Source organism: Amblyomma maculatum, chromosome 9, assembly GCF_055883805.1.
Source record: "Amblyomma maculatum isolate TAMU_Amacu chromosome 9, ASM5588380v1, whole genome shotgun sequence".
Taxonomy (NCBI): domain Eukaryota; kingdom Metazoa; phylum Arthropoda; class Arachnida; order Ixodida; family Ixodidae; genus Amblyomma; species Amblyomma maculatum.
Genome location: NC_139352.1, coordinates 81,004,576 through 81,026,831, shown reverse-complemented (window position 1 = coordinate 81,026,831; position 22,256 = coordinate 81,004,576). Strand labels below are relative to the sequence as shown.

At 46.7% G+C, this 22,256-nt stretch overlaps 1 protein-coding gene across 3 annotated transcripts in view; it reads right to left on the bottom strand.

Moving 5' to 3' along the window:
• Positions 1-17,129, bottom strand: part of l(2)gd1 (lethal (2) giant discs 1) — a 49,813-nt gene extending 32,684 nt beyond the window's left edge. For all 3 annotated transcript variants that reach the window (XM_084579219.1, XM_084579220.1, XM_084579221.1), the window contains exons 1-6: positions 16,946-17,129; positions 13,794-13,944; positions 13,354-13,460; positions 11,227-11,333; positions 10,905-11,058; positions 1,333-1,447 (exon numbers count right to left, since the gene is read on the bottom strand). In XM_084579219.1, the coding sequence (XP_084435345.1) occupies positions 1,333-1,447; positions 10,905-11,058; positions 11,227-11,333; positions 13,354-13,460; positions 13,794-13,944; positions 16,946-17,008 (697 nt within the window). In that variant the 5' untranslated portion in view covers positions 17,009-17,129. The remainder of the gene's footprint in view (positions 1-1,332; positions 1,448-10,904; positions 11,059-11,226; positions 11,334-13,353; positions 13,461-13,793; positions 13,945-16,945) is intronic.
• Between the last annotated feature and the right edge of the window lie 5,127 nt (positions 17,130-22,256).

The window sequence follows — 22,256 nt, the reverse complement described above, 5'->3', positions numbered from 1 at the left end:
GAGAGGGCAAGCTAGAACCCCACATCAACGCATGAGATATAGACGACCCATGGTCTTCCAAAATCGGGTATCAAAGCAGGGTTTGCTGAACTTGCTTGAGATTAATTTAACCAGCCAAAGGACGAGACACAGGGAAGAAAAGGACAGGACAAGGCTGGACTAGCAACTGAATGTTTATTGAATGAAAGAAAACAACGAAGACTCCTTCCGAAAAGCATGCACACAACCCAACCGGGAGATGGCAGGAAATTAAGAAGAAGATGAAGAAGAAGAAAATTCAAAGTCAATTCAAAGTCAAGGCCAAACTAACGACTTTTCTAATAGAGCGAATTCCTTACAAAGAAGGCTAACTGATCAGGCGTACAAAGAGACGGGTCGGAGGATGGCCCGTCTCTTTGTGCGCCTGATTTCAGTAATACGGGTGTCGTTTACAGCAATGGTTTACAGCAATCAGGCGTACAAAGAGACAGGTCAGAGGATGACCCGTCTCTTTGTACGTCTGATTTCAGTAATACGGGTGTCATTTACAGCAAAGGCAAACAATTCTGTCGAGAGTTAGTTAAGGCATACTACACTGCTAAGGCTGAGGACAAGTGTGTGGCTAAGGCATCAGTTAGCCTTCATTGTAAGGAATTCACTCTATTAGAAAAATCGTTAGTTAGGCCTGGACTTTGAATTTTCTTCTTCTTCATCTTCTTCTCAATTTCCTGCCATCTCACCGGTTGGGCTGTGCGCGTGCTTTTCGGAAGGAGTCTTCGTTGTTTTCTTTCGTTCAATAAACATTCAGTTACTGGTCCAAATTTGTCCTGTCCTCTTCTTCCCTGTGTCTCGTCCTTTGGCTGGTTAAATATGAACCCTTGCCAACTTGCCCAGTCGTCAACCTTGTTGCTTGAAACATACCACATGGTCCAGTCTTAGAGGCCAATTATGAGCACTGTGAATGCTGCCATATGAATGGACTGCGTTACAGTGCTGATGACCTTTCACCCCAGCATGATGACATGCTGCATCATTGTGCGTGGCCTGTCTTCAGCACAGCCATCAAGAAAAATATGGCAAGGCTCTATTCAGTCCTCGTGTCAATTATTTTAAAGTTAATCGCAAAGTTCAATTCACATTCGATTCTTTTTGAATAACATACACTGTTTGATTTGTTCGAATAATCGAATACATAGCAGAATATTTGATTAACTATTCAAAGTTTTTGTATTTGTACCCCCTTTTCCCTTTTTTTGCTGTGCCTCTACAGATGGACTGGCTACCAAGACCACAGGTTGCATACTAAGGACAAGAGCAGCCTGTATGGGCGGTACAGAACGAGGTGAGACTCACGGGAAACTTCAGAAGCAGCAGGGGCCGGTGGCTTTGGGATTGCTACAGGAGGCGGGATTTCCTCTTCACTCACCGACGCACCTGCCCTGGCTTTCTTCAGCAGTGACTCCAGCGTCTGCACACGCCACAAGCAAAGTCACAAGGGCACAGACCTTCAGCACATTTTTAGTGCAAACGTCGCTAGGCAAATCTAAAAACACCAAGGTATTTGGGAAGCCTCGACCTTTCACTTATCCAGAAAGAGACAGTTGCCTGATCGGATTTCAACCCAGGAACTCCTCATGGGAAACAAGCAAGAAACCAAATAGCTATCAATATAGCCGATCGCCTTGAGTGCTTACTGCCACTCTCTCACGCTGTTCATGCCGTCATCATCATCAACTTTCATTTGTGCACAATGGATTTAAATGCACAGCTATCGCATCATCCCCTTAATGCTCGTTAAGCAGCCCCAAAATATTATATACTGAACTACTGCTAAGGCGCCCAGTCACTGTTTTTGCAGATCTTCGCCTGAAGCCTGACACTGCAACCTTAGCCTCAAGCCATAAGCAAAACGAAATGCGGCGTGCCTTCATATACTTTGGATTTGGGCAACTTAAATCAGTTGCCATTTTTAGCACTACGCTTCAAATATACATATATTATGGTGAGGCTACCCAAAAGTAATAGAAAATAATATGCCTCTGCCCGTGCCACTAGGTATAACGGGCTACAGTCAAAAATTGTTACATAAACAGCTACAAGCAAAAAAAATTCATAAAACAGTTTGATATAGACATAAATTCTTAATATAAATTTAGCCAGAAACTCAGGCAGGAGGGAGATGCCAGAATGAAACCTACTACCATTTTCACCACTTCCATAAAAGTCTGCTTGATATTGACAGCCTGACTACAAAATATTCCCACTGCTGTATCTCCCAAGATGTTTGGCATGCACATAAAGTGTGAACTGTGGCATAAACTCTTGCCGTACTCCAACCAGTCACTTGCATAGTGAAGAAAAATCTGCCATCTGCTGCCCATGTAGGCACAGCTTAGCACTTAGCCGTCATGGCAAGCCACGCTCAATATAGGAGCTGAATTACATGTGAACAGTTCGATATGGCCAATAATTCATAACACTCCAGCATGTTATATTGAGACTTGGCTGTATCAAGGCTTGTAGCTTGGAAGAAGCTCTGTAAGTGGTAACAAAAAAAAAATGATGCAGCACATCTGATTTTTGTCATCAGCATCGTGGCTGACTGACTGAACAGACTTAAAATTAGAATTCCTAGCAGGCATCAGCTGTCAAAACCACTATTAGATGGGAAGCTGCTTCATTCAGACATTTTTAACGGTGAGCACTGCCAACGTGTCATTAGACACGCCACGGAAGGAACAAAACATGATGTCACCTTGACCACGAATTATTTCACTGAAAGTGCTTGGCGACTACGCCATACAAGGCATTGCTGCAGACAAACAAAGTGTCAAACCAAGCATTCTAACTTGAAAAAACTCCATGTGCATGCAAGTATAACTGCAAACCCCACTAAGGTGGAAACAAGACTGATCTGAACAAAACCAGCGAGATATCCAGTACTACACCCAATTCCCCAACATTGATCCACTCTGACAATAACTATGGAAACAGGATCTGATGAGCACATTAGACCTGAGAAACAATACCACCACTATTCCAATTCAATATTGCGTACAATGCACACTCAAGACCTGGCTTGGACAGGGTAAGAAGAGATAGGAATTAGCAACAACGTGACGACACTGAGTGCTGTGTTAGCTAAAGGCAGCTACAACGAAAGCGTTCATATGAAGTGAGAAACCGTGTAACAACCGAAGAAATCCACACTAGCCCCATGAAGCATTTGCCAATGTCGTGACGCTGGGACTAAGTCGACCCGGCCTTCACTTGGTAGCGTGCAGAGACTCGGGGTTGATGAAGGATTGAATCTTTGAAGTTGGTGAAATATGTACAAGCAGGTTTAATGGCACTTTGAGAAACTTATTTACAAGATTATTTACACGAAAAAGAAGGGTACATCAGCAAAATGGCAAGCGTTAAGAGTTCATAGCGAGAAGCGACTGGATGAGCCGTTTACCCAGGGCCCAGAGCGACATTTCGTGCTCTGCAGCGTCCTTAAAACCCCCCTATGTCCAGCCCCTCTCTGAAGATGTTGACCAACCAAATCCAGGGCACGCCCCTCAGGTATCGGCATCCAATCGAACACATCACTGCACTGATGGTCTGAAGCACTGACTGGTCCGGCATTCATTCGTTGGGCGTGATCACTTGTTGGCGGGAAAAGCTTGGGAACGGCGAGGAGAGGAGGTACATTTCTATTCTTCAGCAAAGAAACCACAGGCTGGTTCTGACAAGGGGTTTTACTTCTCAGAAACCCGAGTGCACGTGGCGCCGCATAGGGCTCCCAACATTGTCCCTTTTCGACAATTGCAAATCTTTCCTGCATTCCCGGGAAATCACTTAATGGCCGTATGAGTCATGCTCCTTTCTTGTCCTGCACGTCAGCGGACATGTCACTCTGTCGTCTCCTTTGGATAGGAGGCATTCATCACTGGAGGATAGCACTTCTCGACTGGAAGGGTGAACAAAAGAAAGAAAGCACTTCCTGCTATTTCCCGCAGGGGGACGTTTCTTTGTGTTTTTCCAGACGTTCTCTTGACAGGGTCAATTTGGCATTTGCAGAGTGTCCACAAAGCAAAACAGGCTTACAAAACAGGATTCCTGGAAACAGGCTCACTTAGAGCCATTGGACCATCACCACATTTCCACAATACTTTTCCATGCCCACAGGCGAACAATAGAGCGCGCAAATGCGGATGCTTGGTCGTAACAGCCTCCTCCCCCGCCAGAAGAGTCTCGGAGGGCAGCAGTCCCAGCTGCTGCATGAAGAGACGACTTAATGGCCTGCACGTGAACGCTTGAAGCTCGCTGTTGCTTGTCGCGTTGTCTTGATTGTTGTAGGCCAAATTGCTCGAGCTGTCTGAAACTCAACCACATGTCGAAGCAAGCACTCGGCTCCCGTCTGAAGAGACCAGGTTAAAAGAAAACTGCCATTGTTGTTCGAGAAAAGCCCACTCTCAAGACGTTCAGGACCCACGTATTCCTAGAAAACCAATCGTGCTGCTTTACATAGTCACACATATACAAGCGCACGAAAAAAAAAAAAAAAAAAAAAAAAAAAACCTGATTATCAATTTGGACACATGGTGAGGAACATCTTGGACCGCTTAGAAAGAGCGGCTAAGCGCGTCCGCATTCCCATTTAACTTCCCCTTTTTGTATCTTATTTCAAAATTGTACTGCTGTAAAACCAAGCTCCACCTAAGAAGGCGACTGTTCTTCGATGTCGCAGTTTGCAGCCAAGCCAGGGGACAATGGTCCGTCTCTACGGTGAATTTGGCCCCTCCAAGATAGCACTGCAATTTTTGAATGGCCCATACAATGCAAGCGCACTCTTTCTCTGACGCGCAATAAGCCCTCTCTCTAGAACTCAGTTTTCTGCTCAAGTAGAGCACGGGGTGCTCATTACCGTCGTCATCTCTCTGGCAGAGAACAGCACCTAACCCTCGATCACTGGCATCACACTGGACCGTGAATTCTCGGCCATAGTCTGGAGCTCGCAATACCGGACGGCTAATCAGCACAGCCTTCAGGTTTACGAAGGAGGCTTCCTTTTGTTCGTCCCAGACTACATTTGTCGGTTCTGTCTTGCGGAGAGCGTCGGTCAGAGGGCTAGCCAAAGCTGAATAGTTAGGGATGTAGTGATTGTAGTACCCAGTCAGACCCAGGAATGCTCGAATTTCCGTCTTCGTGCTCGGCCGCGGGTAGTCTGCTACCGCAGAAATCTTAATCTCGCTGGGTTTCCTGAAACCTTGACCTACATTGTGACCCAAGTAGTCCACGGTCGCCCTTGCCAGGCAACATTTCTCGGCCTTTACGGTTAGTCCAGCTTGACGCAAAAGGCTCAGTACAGCTCTTAGATGTACCATATGGTCCGCCCATGAGTCGGAAAAAACCGCAATGTCATCTAAATAAGGCACCGCGAATGTTTCACACCCATTTAAAACCCTATCCATGAGTCGGGAAAAACAAAATGGAGCATTTTTGAGCCCGAAACTCATCATTGTTGGCTGGTAGCTGCCCGTCGGAGTGACGAAAGCCGCGTATCTGCTGGCGCGTTCAGTGAGCGGTACTTGCCAGTATCCTCGAGTAAGGTCCAGCGTAGTCACATATGCCGCTCTACTGACCTGTTCTACTCTCTCCTCAATATTCGGAATAGGATACACTTGATCCCTGGTGAGAGAATTTAGCTTTCGGTAGTCTACCACAGGCCTAGGGTCTTTACCTGGAGCTTCTACTAAGATCATAGGCGAAGCATAATCGCTTTCCGAGGGTTTTATTACTCCCAATTCCAGCATGCGAGTTACTTCCCTATCCAGAATTTCTCTTTGCCTTGGAGAAAATCGGTAGCACCTTGATCGCACTGGCACGTCTGAAGTCAGCTCAATATCGTGCTCAGTCAAATCAGTTCTGCCTGGCCTGTCCACGAAGCAGGCCTCAAACTCTGTTATTATCTCGCCCAGATCGGACAGCTGGGATTTCTTTAGTTCTCCTCTCTGCTCCGTCTTTCTGAGAAGCTCCTGAGCGTTGCTTCCTTTTCCGCTGAGGCAAATCAAGTTGTCCCCCATCTCCTCGGGAAGGTTTAACGTTAGATTTACCACGGCTTCCCTCTGCACATAAGGCTTCATAAGATTGCAATGATAAATGCGCACTTCTTTACGCCTACCGGGAATTTTCACTGCGTAGTTAGTGTTAGAAAGCTTTGCAACGACTTCAGCCGGTCCTTCCCACTGTACTTCGAGCTTATTCTGCCTTGAACTTCTCAGCAACATCACCTGGTCCCCGATACAAAACGTCCTTTGACGGGCTGTCTTATCATAGTACACCTTGGAACGAGCCTGGGCTGACTTCATGCTGGCCTCAACGAGTTCCTTAGTGTTATGTAAGCGATTCAAGAGGTTCAGAATGAATTCTACTACTGTTGGGTCTTCTCCGCGCCCCTCCCAGGCTTCGCGCACCATTCGCAAAGGTGAGCGCAGTGACCTTCCGTACACCAACTCGGCTGGGCTAAATCCAGTGGATTCGTGCGGCACTGACCGCAAAGCGAAAAGCGCTGCAGGCAGGCAGGTATCCCATTCGCGCTTGTTTTCATAGCACAGTCCCCTCAGGACTCGTTTGAGAACAGAGTGCCATCTTTCTACGCTGTTGCTCTGCGGATGATGGATCGAGCTATGCACTACCTTAATGCCGCATCGCTCGAGAAATGAGGTGGTGAAGACACTCGTGAAAACGCTACCCTGATCACTTTGGACCTCGGAAGGGAATCCAACTCGTGCAAACACTGACAGCAGCGAATCCACTACACTCTCGGACGTCACCTCGCGCAGCGGAACAGCCTCTGGAAACTTTGTGGCTGGGCATAACATAGTGAGGATATAACGGTACCCTGACTCTGTCACAGGAAGTGGCCCAACTACATCTATTACTAACCGGTGAAACGGCTCGGTAATGATTGGTACTAACACCATCGGAGCTTTCCACTTATCTTGCGCCTTTCCAACCCGCTGGCACGTGTCGCATGACCGTACAAAATTTTCCGTGTCCTTAAAACATCCAGGCCAATAGTATTCTTGCAACAGCCTCTGCTTTGTTTTCTTTATTCCAAGGTGACATGACCACGAGCTGCCATGGGAAAGTCGCAGTAAGTCTCCGCGATACTTTTGGGGAACGACTAATTGGTCCCGCTCTACTCCGCGCTTATCCTTGAATAAGCGATACAGCACTCCCTTTCTCATCTCGAAAGAAATATTGTTTGCTGTCTTAGTGGCGCGGTGGCGCTCCCTTATCTCCTGTATCTTGGGATCATTGGCTTGCTCTATAGCTAAGTCCTCTCGGGTTCCACTTAAAAGTCTCGTGAGATTACTAGACACTGGCGGCAAGAGGTTACTCTCAAGAACGTCCTCATTCCGCGTCTCATCAAGCTCCCTTTCAAGTTGACATATCTGAGATGCCTCGCTCTCAAAGTTTTCTGACCTGCTATCTTCCGCATTTACCACTGTTTTAACTGCCGTTTCCTCCGCTGTGGATTTTTCTGGAATGAGCAGTGTAGCTAGTTCTCGCGCCTTTGAACGTGTTAAGGCTTGCACAACTCTGTCTCCGAAAAGGATGCCCCTCTTTCGCAGCAGCATGTCCGATTTGTTGGAGAACAAATACGGATAGCACTTAGGAAGCTTTCCTGAAACGGCAGCCTCGGTTGTTAATTCGCCGAAAGGGCCCTCGATGACCACGTTCGCGATCGGCAAGCACACACTCTGTTCCTCAACTACCTGTCGGATCCATGCACACTGTCCTGTATAGTCGGAAGGCGATACATACGCCGGATGGACAACATCCATCGTTGCGGCCGAATCGCGCAGTACCTTGCAAGGCTTCCCGTTGACTACTAGGTCATGCAGGTAGGGTTCTAAAAGCTGCATATTTTCATCGCAGTCCCTGACATACGAGAAAGCAATCTTTTCTTTCCGGCAGTTGACGGCAATGTGACCCTGCTCATTACACCTAAAGCATGTGAGCGGCTTCCTAGCCTCAAGCTTATTCTTTGTGTTCTGCACGTTGGTCACTTCCCCACTTTTCTCACTGCCGTCCTTTCTAGGGAATTTGCCTGAAGAAACCTTCATTTCTTCGTTTCCAACTCTAGCAAAGTGCCTTTCCTGACGGTTTTTCACACTGAACTTGGGATTGCGGGGCCTATCCACTGCTGGGTTGCTGAATTGTCGGCGCGAAGCATACTCCTCAATAAGTTCGGCAGCTTCAGTTGCCGACTTAATTTCGCCTCGGTCCTGTAACCAATTTCTTTCTTTTTCTGGGAGGCAGTTATAAAACTGTTCCAAAAGAATTCGCTCGACTACAGCGTCCCTATCACTGTAGGAATCTGTGCTCTTTAGCCACTCGCCCAAATTGACTCTTAAATTGTACAGGAATTCAGGGTAACTCTCGTCCCTGGACTTAGTAGCGTTCCGAAAACGTTGTCTGAACGCCTCGGCGCTAAGCCTATACTTTCTCAGAAGGCAAGCTTTGACCTTCTCGTAGTTGTCCGCGTCCTCCTTGCTTAGCCGCGCGACAACCTCCGCTGCCTCGCAGGGCAGAACCGTCAATAATCTCTGAGACCAAGTGTCTCGCTGGAAGGACAGTTTTTCGCAAGTTCGCTCAAAGTTAGCCAGATACAGACCGATATCCCCTGATATCACATATGGCTGCATGTACTTTGACATCTTGAAATCTGCCTCCTTGTTGAGACGAGGTACCGCTAGCTGGGGACAATCGCCCGACCTCTTGCTCAACTCTAGTTCTAATTTCCGGAGCTCAATTTCTAGCTTCTTTTCCTCTCTTTCCCGCTCTTTCTGCTGTCTGAGCTGTTCCTTTTTTTGCCCGATGAGGTTCCATGCTTCACTGAGCTCCTCATCATCGGTTCCCAGATCAGTGATTGCCTTTATAATCAAGGGTTTTCGTGCCAAACCACTTGTATCAATTCCCAATTCCTCACACAATTGCAACAGGTCCGGTTTCTGCAGCTTTTGTAGGTCCATGATCGCTCCGAGTGTCGGCTACTTCCAAAACAACAGTGCAAACTACCAAACCTAAAGGCGTTTCAACACTTTTTACCAGTTCTAAATTCTAACCCTGTTCTAGAACCTGGTCCACATCAGAAGAAAGCCAAGCACTCACCCACACATGCGATCGATGTTCCGAGCTGCCCTCTTGTTGGCCGATTGTTGCTCCTGCTTGTTGCTTGAGATGCCACCTCCGATCACAAGATGTTGTGGCTTGTAGCTTCAGATCCACCTCCAATCACCAGATGTTGTAGCTTGTAGATCCAGATCCCACCTCCAGTCATCAGATGTTGTGGCTTGTAGATTCAGATCCCAACGCTGGTCACCAGTGTTGGGGCTTGTAGATTCAGATCCCACCGCTGCCACCAGTTGTCGTGACGCTGGGACTAAGTCGACCCGGCCTTCACTTGGTAGCGTGCAGAGACTCGGGGTTGATGAAGGATTGAATCTTTGAAGTTGGTGAAATATGTACAAGCAGGTTTAATGGCACTTTGAGAAACTTATTTACAAGATTATTTACACGAAAAAGAAGGGTACATCAGCAAAATGGCAAGCGTTAAGAGTTCATAGCGAGAAGCGACTGGATGAGCCGTTTACCCAGGGCCCAGAGCGACATTTCGTGCTCTGCAGCGTCCTTAAAACCCCCCTATGTCCAGCCCCTCTCTGAAGATGTTGACCAACCAAATCCAGGGCACGCCCCTCAGGTATCGGCATCCAATCGAACACATCACTGCACTGATGGTCTGAAGCACTGACTGGTCCGGCATTCATTCGTTGGGCGTGATCACTTGTTGGCGGGAAAAGCTTGGGAACGGCGAGGAGAGGAGGTACATTTCTATTCTTCAGCAAAGAAACCACAGGCTGGTTCTGACAAGGGGTTTTACTTCTCAGAAACCCGAGTGCACGTGGCGCCGCATAGGGCTCCCAACATTGTCCCTTTTCGACAATTGCAAATCTTTCCTGCATTCCCGGGAAATCACTTAATGGCCGTATGAGTCATGCTCCTTTCTTGTCCTGCACGTCAGCGGACATGTCACTCTGTTGTCTCCTTTGGATAGGAGGCATTCATCACTGGAGGATAGCACTTCTCGACTGGAAGGGTGAACAAAAGAAAGAAAGCACTTCCTGCTATTTCCCGCAGGGGGACGTTTCTTTGTGTTTTTCCAGACGTTCTCTTGACAGGGTCAATTTGGCATTTGCAGAGTGTCCACAAAGCAAAACAGGCTTACAAAACAGGATTCCTGGAAACAGGCTCACTTAGAGCCATTGGACCATCACCACATTTCCACAATACTTTTCCATGCCCACAGGCGAACAATAGAGAACGCAAATGCGGATGCTTGGTCGTAACACCAACTACCTCAACCAACAGTTAATTCACATTAGAAAAAGTTTGTGATATTTTGTTTTTACTTTTCACTTTTATCATTTGATCACACTTTTTTCATGGATTTCTTTTGACCACTCAAGCACGCACTTTTTTCCACAATTTTTTTTCTGTTCGTTTTGCATTTCTACCCGCCCAAATGTGAGCTAAGATATGGAGCCTGTTTTAAAATTTTCATCGTGAATGATGCAATGTATGTAAACACATACCATTCCTGAAGAAAGAAAATGTTTCTCCTGCAACAACAGCTCATCAGTAAGCAGTCTACCGTTTAACACTAGGTGAATTACTGACTGCAACTACACAACATGAAACGATCACAACTCTCATCAGCAGTGTAGCATAGCCGTCCAGCAAAACTAAGCCTTCCAAATGGGCACCACAGCTCTGCAGCTCTTCCTTGCAGTCAGCAATGTTCTGGCCAATATCACTGTTCAATGCAGAACCTGCCAATATGCAGCGCACGGTTGAAGCGCTAGACATACCTTGATTGCCCGGCCATAGCGCCTAGCCTTGGAGTTGTCGCCGAGAGACTTGGCCGCTGACTCAGCCGCGCCATACATGCGCAGACGCTCCTGAAGGGTCTCTACAAGCGGCAGCTCACCACTGGGGCTTGACACGGAGCTTGCCGGCGAAGGGCTGACAAAAACATGCCACAACAACCAACGCGTCATCTACGAGGACATCGGAAAGCATACACGCAACAACACAAAGGAAAGAAATGGCCTTTCTAAGAGCGTTTTCATGAAAAGTTTGTGAAAAGCCAGGAGCGTGCGAGCAAAATGTGACGCGAGCCTTGTGTGTCACCTTGTTGGAAGCACCTGCACGGCACCCGGTGGTTTGGGCGCCACTCTTGGTGGTGGCTCGGGTGCCGTTTCTTCTTCTTGGCCAGGATGAAGGGCAGCCAGCTCACCCTAAAGCAACAAAAATGTGATATTATTACACTTTTGCAGCAGGCAGCCATAAAAATTTCCACTTAATAAACCTGCCTTTTGCATTTGTACGTTGCCAAACGTTTTGTATGCCCCTCCTGCTTTGGCCTTTATTCAAACTGGGTTTTACAAGCTGCTTTCGTGGGTTCTGCAAGCCACATACTGGAAGCTTTCGACATTATTATATGTACAGGGTCGTCGACTCTTAGCACAAACATGCATGCAGATGATTGCTCTCTTCAAAGTGCCACTGCATCCGAGCTGGCTGCGCATTGAACCAAAGTCACAGACCGTGGGGAGCAATACTATGTTTCAATGGGCGGCCACGTTTCATGCAATGGCGGTTTAAAGAAAGCGACCACCAACTCGCATGTTCACATTAAGAGCGGGTGACTCCGAACACAAATCATCTCCTCGGTATTTTCCTACCCCCGGCTAAATAGTGTATAACTGAATCCATTTCTTGATGCTCTTTCGAATTCATGAACTGAACAATGGCTGTGAAGTGTAAGAAGTGTTTAGATAACCTGCACACAATATGAACTGCAATATAATTACTGATGTACAGTTTTAATTCAATACAACCAGTCTGCTTCAAGAGATAGAATGACAAATTAGTATCAGCTTTACTGAAGTTTTCTTCGTGCCTCATTTTACGTGACGTAAAGACACCTTACATGGCCGAGGCATTTTTTCATTGATGAAACTGAAACCAAAAAAGCATGAGAGACAAAGCTCAATTTTAAATTAACTACCAAACATGGGCAAATGTTATCTGATGATCAAGGATCTTATGTATCATTATGAGATGACAAGGCGCAACTGAAATTTATTATCTGTAGTTCAAAACCAAAGAAGATTCGGATTATTATTTTTTTTCTGTGACAAATTACTCCCGTTTAACATAACAGTGTTAAAGGCCCTGTTCTAAAGAAAATCCGGTGCCAGCGTTGTCGCCATTACGAGCGAAAACCCACGGGCAAGGTGATGGCAGGTATTAGTAGGTTCATGGCTGGCATGGCCAGCCACTCTGTGTTAGCTGATGTCACACAACCACACAACATGGCCGATTTGGCAGGAGCTACCAAATCGGGTCTCTCCTTTCAGATGGAAGGGTAAGATCAGAATCATCCTTCCAGGACCTTTGCATTCTGAGTCAAACATGCTACCCCTAAGCAACACAGGCACATTCGTATGGTTTGGTTAAGTTAGGCTTTATATCTGTGTCTAGTGGCCTGAAGAGGATGTGTGAGATATTAGAGGAACAAATAAGTGTATTAGCAATTAGACGAGTAAAAAAGTCCATGAACATAAACAAAGATTCACAAGAATAACTGGAAAAGCAAGAGCCATTAACACTGTTGCATCATACCCTTACAGGCAGAGCTCCAAGTTTCTTTTTTTGTTATGTTTTTTTCAAATCATTCTTACCTCAACCAATCCCCTAAACACACTAGACTTATTACTCTCATGTGTAGCACCACTACATAAAATTCTCATAAGATAAGGCTAGTACTTTGTGGGACAACTTTTCTGAAATACAACTCAAAGCTGTTAGTACTGAATCACTCCGAAGCTAGCATTGGTTTGGTGAATGGGGTTCCATGTCCCAAAGCAATTCTGGCTCTGAGAGACGTCCTAGTGGAGGGTTCCGGAAATTTCAACCACTTGGAGTTCTTTAATGTGCATTGACATCATACAACAAACGGGCGCCTTGCTTTTCACCTCTATCGAAAAGCAGCCGCTGTGGCCGGGGTTCGATCCCACATCCTGGGGTACAGCAATCGAGCGCCCTAAATGCCACACCACCGCGGCAAGGCAAAGCTAACATCGCCTCACCAACAACAAATCCTCAAGATTTAGTTCTGTGCGATGATCAACGAAGTCCACTTCCACCACAAGGCTGAAACTTGCGCAAGCTATGGAGGTAAATTAGGAGCACATGTACATATATCCAAGCTCTGAAACAAAACTGCAGAAACTGACAAAGAAAAGCGCATACCATAAGCTCAGGGTCATCAGAAAGATTGGCATCATCACTTTCATCGCCCGATCCCACATCCTTCAAGGCAGCTGCCGCCATCATTTGAATCGATGCCAGGTCCGAAGCTGCAAAAATAGCCCAGCACATCAATGTCACATGCTGCAGCTAAGTTTTCTATGGTCATAAGCGCAGAACATAAGTACTAGGCTGTTTTTAAAGCTTGCTGCACTGAACTACATTTCACACTAAGTATACAAATTAGTAAAATTTGATGTCGAGGCTTTTTTATTCAAAAAAATTACAAACTTTCTGACACCAGCTGTCACTACATTCGTTCTAAACATATCTGCACTGCTGCAAGCTATTGAATGTCATGTTTACACTTAAATACATCCAAGCGACATAGACTTTACAAGGAAATGAAAATGCTTGAACAGCAATCGCATGACAACACGAACCTGGCTTAGGCTTCGGCTTCTTTGGCTTTTGCTGCACGCGACCAGTAAGCAAAGCCGACAATTCTGCTTCCAGGTCTCCATCATCCACATCATCGTCACTACCATCATCATTGCCGATAGCATCCAAATCAGGCATGTCAAATAGTCCCATCTACAGCATAGACAAACAAGAGACAGTGAAAAAGAAGCAAAAGCAAAGGTTGATTAAAGCTAGACTGTAAACTCAGCCCTTGGGCAATTTACTTTAATGCAATCCCAAATAGTAAAGCACATGACAATTATCTAAATTCAACTCAGTGCAGACAGCTGCAGCATATTACCAGGCAACCCACAATTAAATCATCTACATCATAGGGACACTAAGGGAATGACAAAATTCTTTTTTTCATCACAAACTAATTTCATGGTGTTTTCTGGCCAAGCTCATATTTTCCTGCTAGCAAAAGCTGCCTTTATTGACAAAAAAAATTGGATTAAAAAATCACATTTTTACTTTCCCCTGTCATGATTCCAACTTGCAATACCAAGGTGGAAGAGAGCACTCAGTGATTCTTATCTTGAAGTTAATAGCAGTATAGTGCAGCCTCAAAGATCTGATAAAAAAGAACTGCCTCTAAATCCCTGCACTTGATAAGTGAACTCTCATGCCAAAGCAGCTGGCATCAAGAGCAATGACTTATGAATACAAGCCAAAGCTGAGCTAGTTACCTATGGCAGCAGTGTTTTAGGTTCTTTTCCTCATTGTTTCCTTGCTTTCCGTGCTTTGTACTTCAAATTAAAGATTCCTTTAGAAAAGCTACTTTAAGCAATGAAGATTCCTGTTTTATATTGCTGTCATTATTGTTTTCTAATGATAATTTACAAAGCTCAGCCAATTAACTCACTCGTTACAAAATTATCACAATTCATATATCAGAAAATGTATGGCGGGTAGCCTTCAATTCATGACATCTACACTCTCAGATACAACAGTGCGCTACAAAACAAAGCAGATGCCCTGTATCCTCTATCCAAGGCATATTATGGAGATCTATCATAATGACATAAAAACAAAGAAGTTGCACTGATTTCAAGAATACTGCCACATTCAACTTTATAATACCCCACGTATGAAAAAAAAAAAAAAAAAGAAAAGAAAAGAAAAGAACGGTATATGTGAAAAGTATCAGTGGATCCAAAAAGCTGTCCCCAACAATAAGCCAAAGCTCTTTGTGCAGCATTCAGCTTGCAGTGCTGTACGCACCATTGCTTCCTTCGGAACCTAGGCTATAACTAGGCTGCCTACTTTCTTGCCTTAACTGAAAACATTGATAAATATCCACCAGTAAAAAAAAAATATCGAACCGGTTAATGTGAAAATTCACTGGTTACTAGCCATGTGGAAGTTAGGAGACGACTGTTTTCGCTGAAAGAATTTGCTGCTTCTTTCCTTTTAAAACTGGAGCCCAGGAGGCACTCATAGCAATACAGGCAACATTTTATTCTCATGTCAACAACAATATCACCGCATGTCTTAGTTTTCACCTTCAAATAGCCCTGTGGGCATGGCCAATCCCCTTTCGGCCACGGTAGCTAACCATATTCTAGGAATGTTTGCGTCATCTGTATCAATAGGCTCACGCACAAAAAGATTAGCCATTTTGGCAGAGAGTACAGCACGACTCCATTGAACAGTTGTCGAGCTGCAGTGGAATTTCAACGCTATTGCATATGAGGTCTCAGACAAAAAAGGCTGTTCACAATGAGCCCTTCATGACAGGTTTATTTGCAAATATTGCCTTTTCTTAAGAATACTGATGCTGTAATAGAGCGGACACAAAAGATAAAAGCATTTACACAGGCACTAGAATATTTTAAAAAAGCTCCTGAAAACAACCTCTCAAGCCATCTAAACCATTTCACAAAGTTATAAGCAAGCTTCACTCGGAGACGGATCTGTTAACGCAATGCGTCCTCTCCATGGTGTGAAGTTTTTATCCTAGACAAGAAGTTGAATCAGGAGCCTGTAGATGATCATTTAGGTGTGTAAAGCCTAACGAACATGGGAGATGAGGATCTAAGATTGTAGCTCGCAGAATTTGTGCAGCATTCTACAAGGTGCTCAAACAAGATGCTTATCAACATCCAGCACAGCACCTGCTTTGACTTGCAGTTCACAGGTGGCCCAAAGATTGATGTCCACATTATAGACCAAGTGGGTAAGAGATCGACCTTGTGAGAAGAATTTGACCAATCCAAAGAGACTTGTGCGGGACAATTTCAGTCAGAAAAATATTGATCAGGGTTTCAATCTTGCTGCCAGCACTCCATTGTTTTATGAATTTACTGTGTGCGACTAGCCCATATTGTTGAGGCGGTATATTTACGTGTCAAATATTGATGTCGAACCAGAACTTGAAGTGGGTGCTGTCAAAACAAGCATGCTAACAGTTAAATGAACAATTAAGGTAAAAAGTCTGCTACTATAACCAACTTTACCCAAATATTTCATTGCGTAATTTTCTGTCTCCTCTTCTGTAAGCATTGAGAACGTTTTCGCCGATAATCACCGCTTTTAGCGGTTGATCCGGACAAATACCGAAAAAATCCGCTGAATTTTCTCTGAAATAAACACCGAAAATACACGGCCCAAAAGCGAACAGAAGCGCTGATAACAAATACGTCCTAAACAAATATAATCAATTCTTCGTAAGCGCTAAGAGTTACCAAACGGCGACCGTTAAAGTGCTCTTTAGTAGCACACAGAATGGTGGGAAATCTGGCTGTCTCTATTTGAGTGCGAGTTTAGTGATCCGAGCGACCCGACGCTTCGGTTAACTAGCAGAAAGTTACAAGAAGCATAAAAACCGTTCACAGGGCGGTGCACCTCTGACAACACTCATGATCAGGCGACTCCCTTTCTGGGTCGGACATTCCGTTTATACCACCGATGCAACCGCTCAAAGAGGCACAGCCATGGTACTTTTTCTGCGGGCGTAGAAGTATTTGTATCACCGCGACCGTATTATGTTAACACCAAGTGACCATAAAACCCGACACAGTGCATTCTAGCCCGTAAGCGCAGCCGTTCGAGACAGAGTGGCAAGATACGAGTAATTGAAGAGCAGTTGTACTTCGCAATAGACGCGGAAAGTCGAGGAAAAGCTCGTTACCTGAGCAAGAGATGGCTTGGCCCCGCCAGAACGGGCTTTGCTACCTCCTGAACGTCTTGCCATGTCGGTTAGTTTCCTTGTTATACCATGACAACCACGAAAACAACACGATTAAAAACACTCAACGCCTTTCAGGACAGGAGCGGGTAAGCAGCTGGCTGGGCGTGAGCTGCTGGATTGGATCGTTTTGGATTAGTAGCTGTCTTCCAAGGACGATTAAAAAAAAAAAGTTCCGAAAGAAGGGAGAAAGAAAGAAATGTAGTGGAGGGCTACGGAGTAATTTACACCAGTTACTATGAATAATAATAATTGGTTCACCGGAAAGGAAAGGCGCAGTACCTGTCACACTTCTTTCTGCGGGCACCTGACCGCGCTGTAAGGAAAGGGAGGAAAGTGGAGCTGGTGGAGCCATAGAGGAGGGCTTCGGCGTAATTTCGACCACCTGGAGATCCTTAACGTGCGCTGATATCGCACAGCACACGGACGCCTCTTCGTTTCGCCCACTCTCTAAACCCACAACACAAGCCCGTCTCCCAGATTGGACGAAATTCAGACAAAATTTCGACAACACAACATCCATTACAGAGCAAGGGTACACCTCATGGTCCCAGCATTTGGTTTCACACCTTCGCTCCACCGAAACTCAGATTCAGCTTTCAGAGGTGGTATCGGATGTGGACAACCACCTACTCCACCTCTGGGAAGCTCGGCACTCCCTCGTCCGCCGATGGCGCCGGCAGAAACATAACAGAAACCTTAAAGCTCGAATTGCCGAGCTCACCCAGCGAGCGGCTGAGTATGCGGCCCAGCTCGCCGACTCTAACTGGGTGGATAGGTGCAACACGGCAGCGCGTCAAATGTCCAGCCGAAACACATGGCGCCTCTTTCGCGCCCTCATTGATCCAACTCAGACCCGTAGAGAAACACAAAAACATCTTCAGCGTGTAATCCACACCTTCTCTGGTAATACTACACAACTCGCGCACAAACTCAGGGACCGATATTTGTGCAACATACAGGACACCCGTGGGCAGGCGTACTCTTATGCAGGCTCTGAGAACGCTGAGCTTGATCAGCCGTTTAAGCTCCACGACTTACGGGCAGCCCTGGGCAAAATGAAACGTGGTACTGCACCTGGCCGGGACAAAATCACTGTTAAATTACTAGCTAACCTTCCCGACTCAGCTTATACCACTTTATTGGACTACATCAATGCAATATGGCGAGGAGATACGCCACTCCCCATTGATTGGAAAACCGCTGTGGTCACATTCATACCAAAGGCCGGCAAAGCAATAAACACGGACAACCTTCGCCCCATCTCTCTTACCTCTTGTGTGGGCAAACTTATGGAGACGATGGTGCGGGACCGGTTGTCTGAGTACCTTGAGACACAACATGTCTTTGCGGACACCATGTACGGATTTCGCCCACACAGATCCGCACAGGATGTCTTGCTTCAACTACATCGGGAAGTCCTTGACCCCCTCGAGTGCCCTCATAACGACAGGGTCGTACTCGCCCTGGACCTTAAGGGGGCTTTCGACAATGTAACGCATGATATTATTCTCACTCACTTAAGTCAAACCAACTGTGGTCACCGTGCCTTCCAATATATCCGCCAATTCCTCACAGACCGCCAATCTTACATCCGCATTCAGGATAACGAACACGGCCCCTTCCCCCTAGGTACCAGGGGAACGCCGCAAGGCGCAGTGCTTTCTCCCCTGCTATTCAATTTGGCCATGATGCGCCTGCCGGTCCAGCTGGGTGCTGTCGGGGGCGTGCAGCATGCTCTGTACGCCGACGACATCACCCTGTGGGCTACACAGGGCTCACTTGGAGACATTGAGGCCAGCCTGCAGCAGGCGGCGACTATAGTAGACCGCTATGCTAGCCGCTGCGGCCTTCAATGCTCCCCACAGAAATCGGAATTTGTGCACATCCGCCCCTCTCCAAAATGCACTACTAAAATTCAACTTACTCTTCAATCAGGTCCAATTCCAGAAACACAAGAAGTCCGAGTACTGGGACTCTTCATTCACCAACACCGCAAGCCAGACACCACATTGGCTAAACTCCGCAAGGTGGGGGACCAGGTGGGCCGCATGGTCCGCCGGGTTTCCAATAAACGCGGGGGGTTACGAAGCAAGGATGCCTTGCGGCTGGCAAACGCCTTCGTAACCAGTCGAATCCTTTATTCGACTCCATATCTCCACCTGCGGAAGCAAGATGAGGATGCCCTCGAGGTCATTCTCCGCAAAATCTATAAGCGGGCCCTCGATATTCCGGTGACTACCTCAAACCAGCGCCTCATGGCACTGGGAATGGTGAACACCTTCAGGGAATTGAGGGAAGCGCACCTCACAAATCAATATACGCGTTTGTCGCAGACGCAGTCGGGCCGCCGCCTTCTTGCCCGGCTCCACATCAAACATACGACACTTATGGAAGAACGGGCACGCATTCCAGCGCCGTGGAGATGCGCCCTCCGCGTACGCCCTCTTCCCGCCAAAATGGCACGCGAAGACCATGATGGCAGACGCCTGGCGCGGGCGGAAGCCCTGGCACGCCATTATGGTTCTAAACCCGGCGTTTTTTATGTGGACGCCACCCCATGGGGGGTGGTACACGGCCGCAGTCGTCCACGAGGCGAAAACAGTCAACGGTCTTAGCTTCAGGGCCCGCAACACAACTCATGCGGAGGAGGTCGCCATAGCATTGGCTGCTTCCCACTCCGACTCGAAATATATAATTTCCGACTCGCGAGGGGCCTGTCGGAATGTCGAACAGGGCTGGACCCCTTATCTAGCCTACCGAATACTTCAAAATAGCTCCTACATTGGGGACCCCGCTACCCGATATATTATTTGGGCTCCTGCTCATCAGGGGCTGGCTGGAAACGAGGCTGCCGACGCCGCCGCCCGCGCGCTCTCTCTCCGGGAAGTTTCCTCCTCCTCCCCCTCCGACCAGGACGCTGATCCTAATCCGGCTTATACATTCAAAGATATCGTAAATTACTACCAATCTAGCCACAGCCTTTACCCCCGCCCATGTAAAGGCCTTTCAAAGGCGGATGAGCGGCTCTTACTCCGCCTCTATACAAACACACTGCTGTGCCCGGCAGCTCTAAAACACTTCGACCCTGCTTTCTCTGGCAGCTGCCCGCACTGTGGGGTGGTGTCTTCGGACATCTACCACATGGTGTGGGCCTGCCCCTCAAATCCGGCTATCCCCCCTCACCCCAACCCAACCCGGGAGGACTGGGAGGCGACCCTGCTCGGCTGCTCCGACCTGAAGGCCCAACGGGCCTTAGTCGGGCGAGCCCGAGCGGCGGCAGACGCCACTGGGGTCCCGAACTAGGGACCTCCACCTAGTGTTTGTGAGGGTTGGCCCCTTCAGGGTCAGCTCACGCATAACCTCCTGTATTTGTCCTATATAAATGTTTTCTACCACCACCACCACCACCATCGAAACGCAGCTAGCCGCCGCGGTCAGGTTCGAACGGGGGTACTCCGCCCGCCACTCGGACACACATCTTTCTGGAGAGTGTAGGCTGTTCCTTGCCCTACGGAGCTGGGAAAGCGGCAGAGGCACGCCTACCACCAGCTATAATCCCTGCCATACACCGGCAGTTGTTTGCGACGCGCTCTCCGCACCAGTAGCATCCCAGTAAAAGAAATCAATGGGTCCAATTGGAAATTTTTTAACTGAAATGAAATCGTTGAACATTCGTTGAATAGAGCTAGGACCAGTGATACATATCTGTTATTTAGAGCTAAGTTATTTATGCCTGCACGTACAGTGGACAAAAAATCAGTGATTAAGCGGCATATAGTTTTAAAATTTTTCACTGCTGTCATCTTTATAGAGGTATGTATATATGCGCATATATCTCAGTCAAGGATATCACTGACGACTTTCCCAATTGGGATGTTCCCTTTGGACCAATTAGAACCAATGAGATGCCCAATTGGTTTGGTGACTCCCAATTGGGAGTGAAGAAACCGGCAGGATCCATTGGACGAACAATTTGGGATTGGCAGAACCAATTCAATCTAGATTGATCGTCCCATTTGGACCTTTTTTTTTTTTTTATGGAATACGCCCGTACATTCTTTTCCTAGCTCCTTGCTATAGTCGCAACACCTACCTCTTTCTCTTTTTCCACCTCCACTCCCACCTTTCTCCCATCCCTAACGGTGCTCTTCAGGTGTCCACAGAACAAGTGCCGGATAGATCCTTTCATTGAACCATTGAACCAATAGGCAAAGTATTCGACCGCTGCGTTTCCAGAGGCGGATCGAGACGTTCGTGCGCTGTGTGATCAGTGCACAACGCAATTTCTTCGTGTTGAAAATTGCATTTGAAGCCTGCTTCACGTATTAAAACTCAGCGTACCAAGCTTCTTTTGAAACTCTGGCGTTGCAAAACTCCCTGGAGAAAATCATGCTAAACAATGCTTTCGTACGTGTCAATCGATTTCAGCACACTAAAACTCAGCTATTTTTTGTAAGTGTTGCCTCGGGCCACGAAGGGCTTCATTACGAGTGAAAAGGAGAACGTACTAAATGAATGAAAAGTCTGGCAATCAGTGAAATCAGGCGTGGCCAATGATGTAGTTCCTGGATTTCGCGGCAACAATCCGCTACTACATGAACACGGTTCTCGCCGGCACGTCGGGCAAACGCACTACAGGTATTTTGGGTACTTACGTGCACGTCAACAAGCTGCAATTCGGTTTTGAGGCTTAAGACAGGCTATCTTGTAAGGCACCGATGCTACAATGAGTAACCAGTCGGCAGGGTTTCTCAGCAGTGCAATAGGCTACTTTCCACTGAATACTGTTGTCCTCACTTTCTAGTCTTTTCATTTCTAGCACAGCCAGAGGCGCTTTCGCTACACGACGCTGAGAATCAAACCTCATTAACAGTTACGTTCAGCAAAAACGGCACTTTCGCATGTCGAGACCGGTGTACATAAAATATTCTGTTCAATCCATACCATACTTCTAGATTTCTTTTCATTAACCAGGCTGCTAAGGTTCTGATTACAAGCAGCGTAGAAGGAAAATACACAAAAAAGGGACAAGTATTACCCTGGTGCACTGCTTCATAAATCAGTGGCAAACCAGCATGCCCTATTCTCCACTTTAACATGCAAGGGTCTTTTCTGCCAACACAGTGCCTCGTTTTTCTAGTGGTATACTATTTCCGTACCTTATACAGCTACACAACTCCGTAGCATGAACAGGCAGCCCATTCGGGCATGGTACTCTAGCTCAAAGTTCTTCCAATACAATGAAATTCTG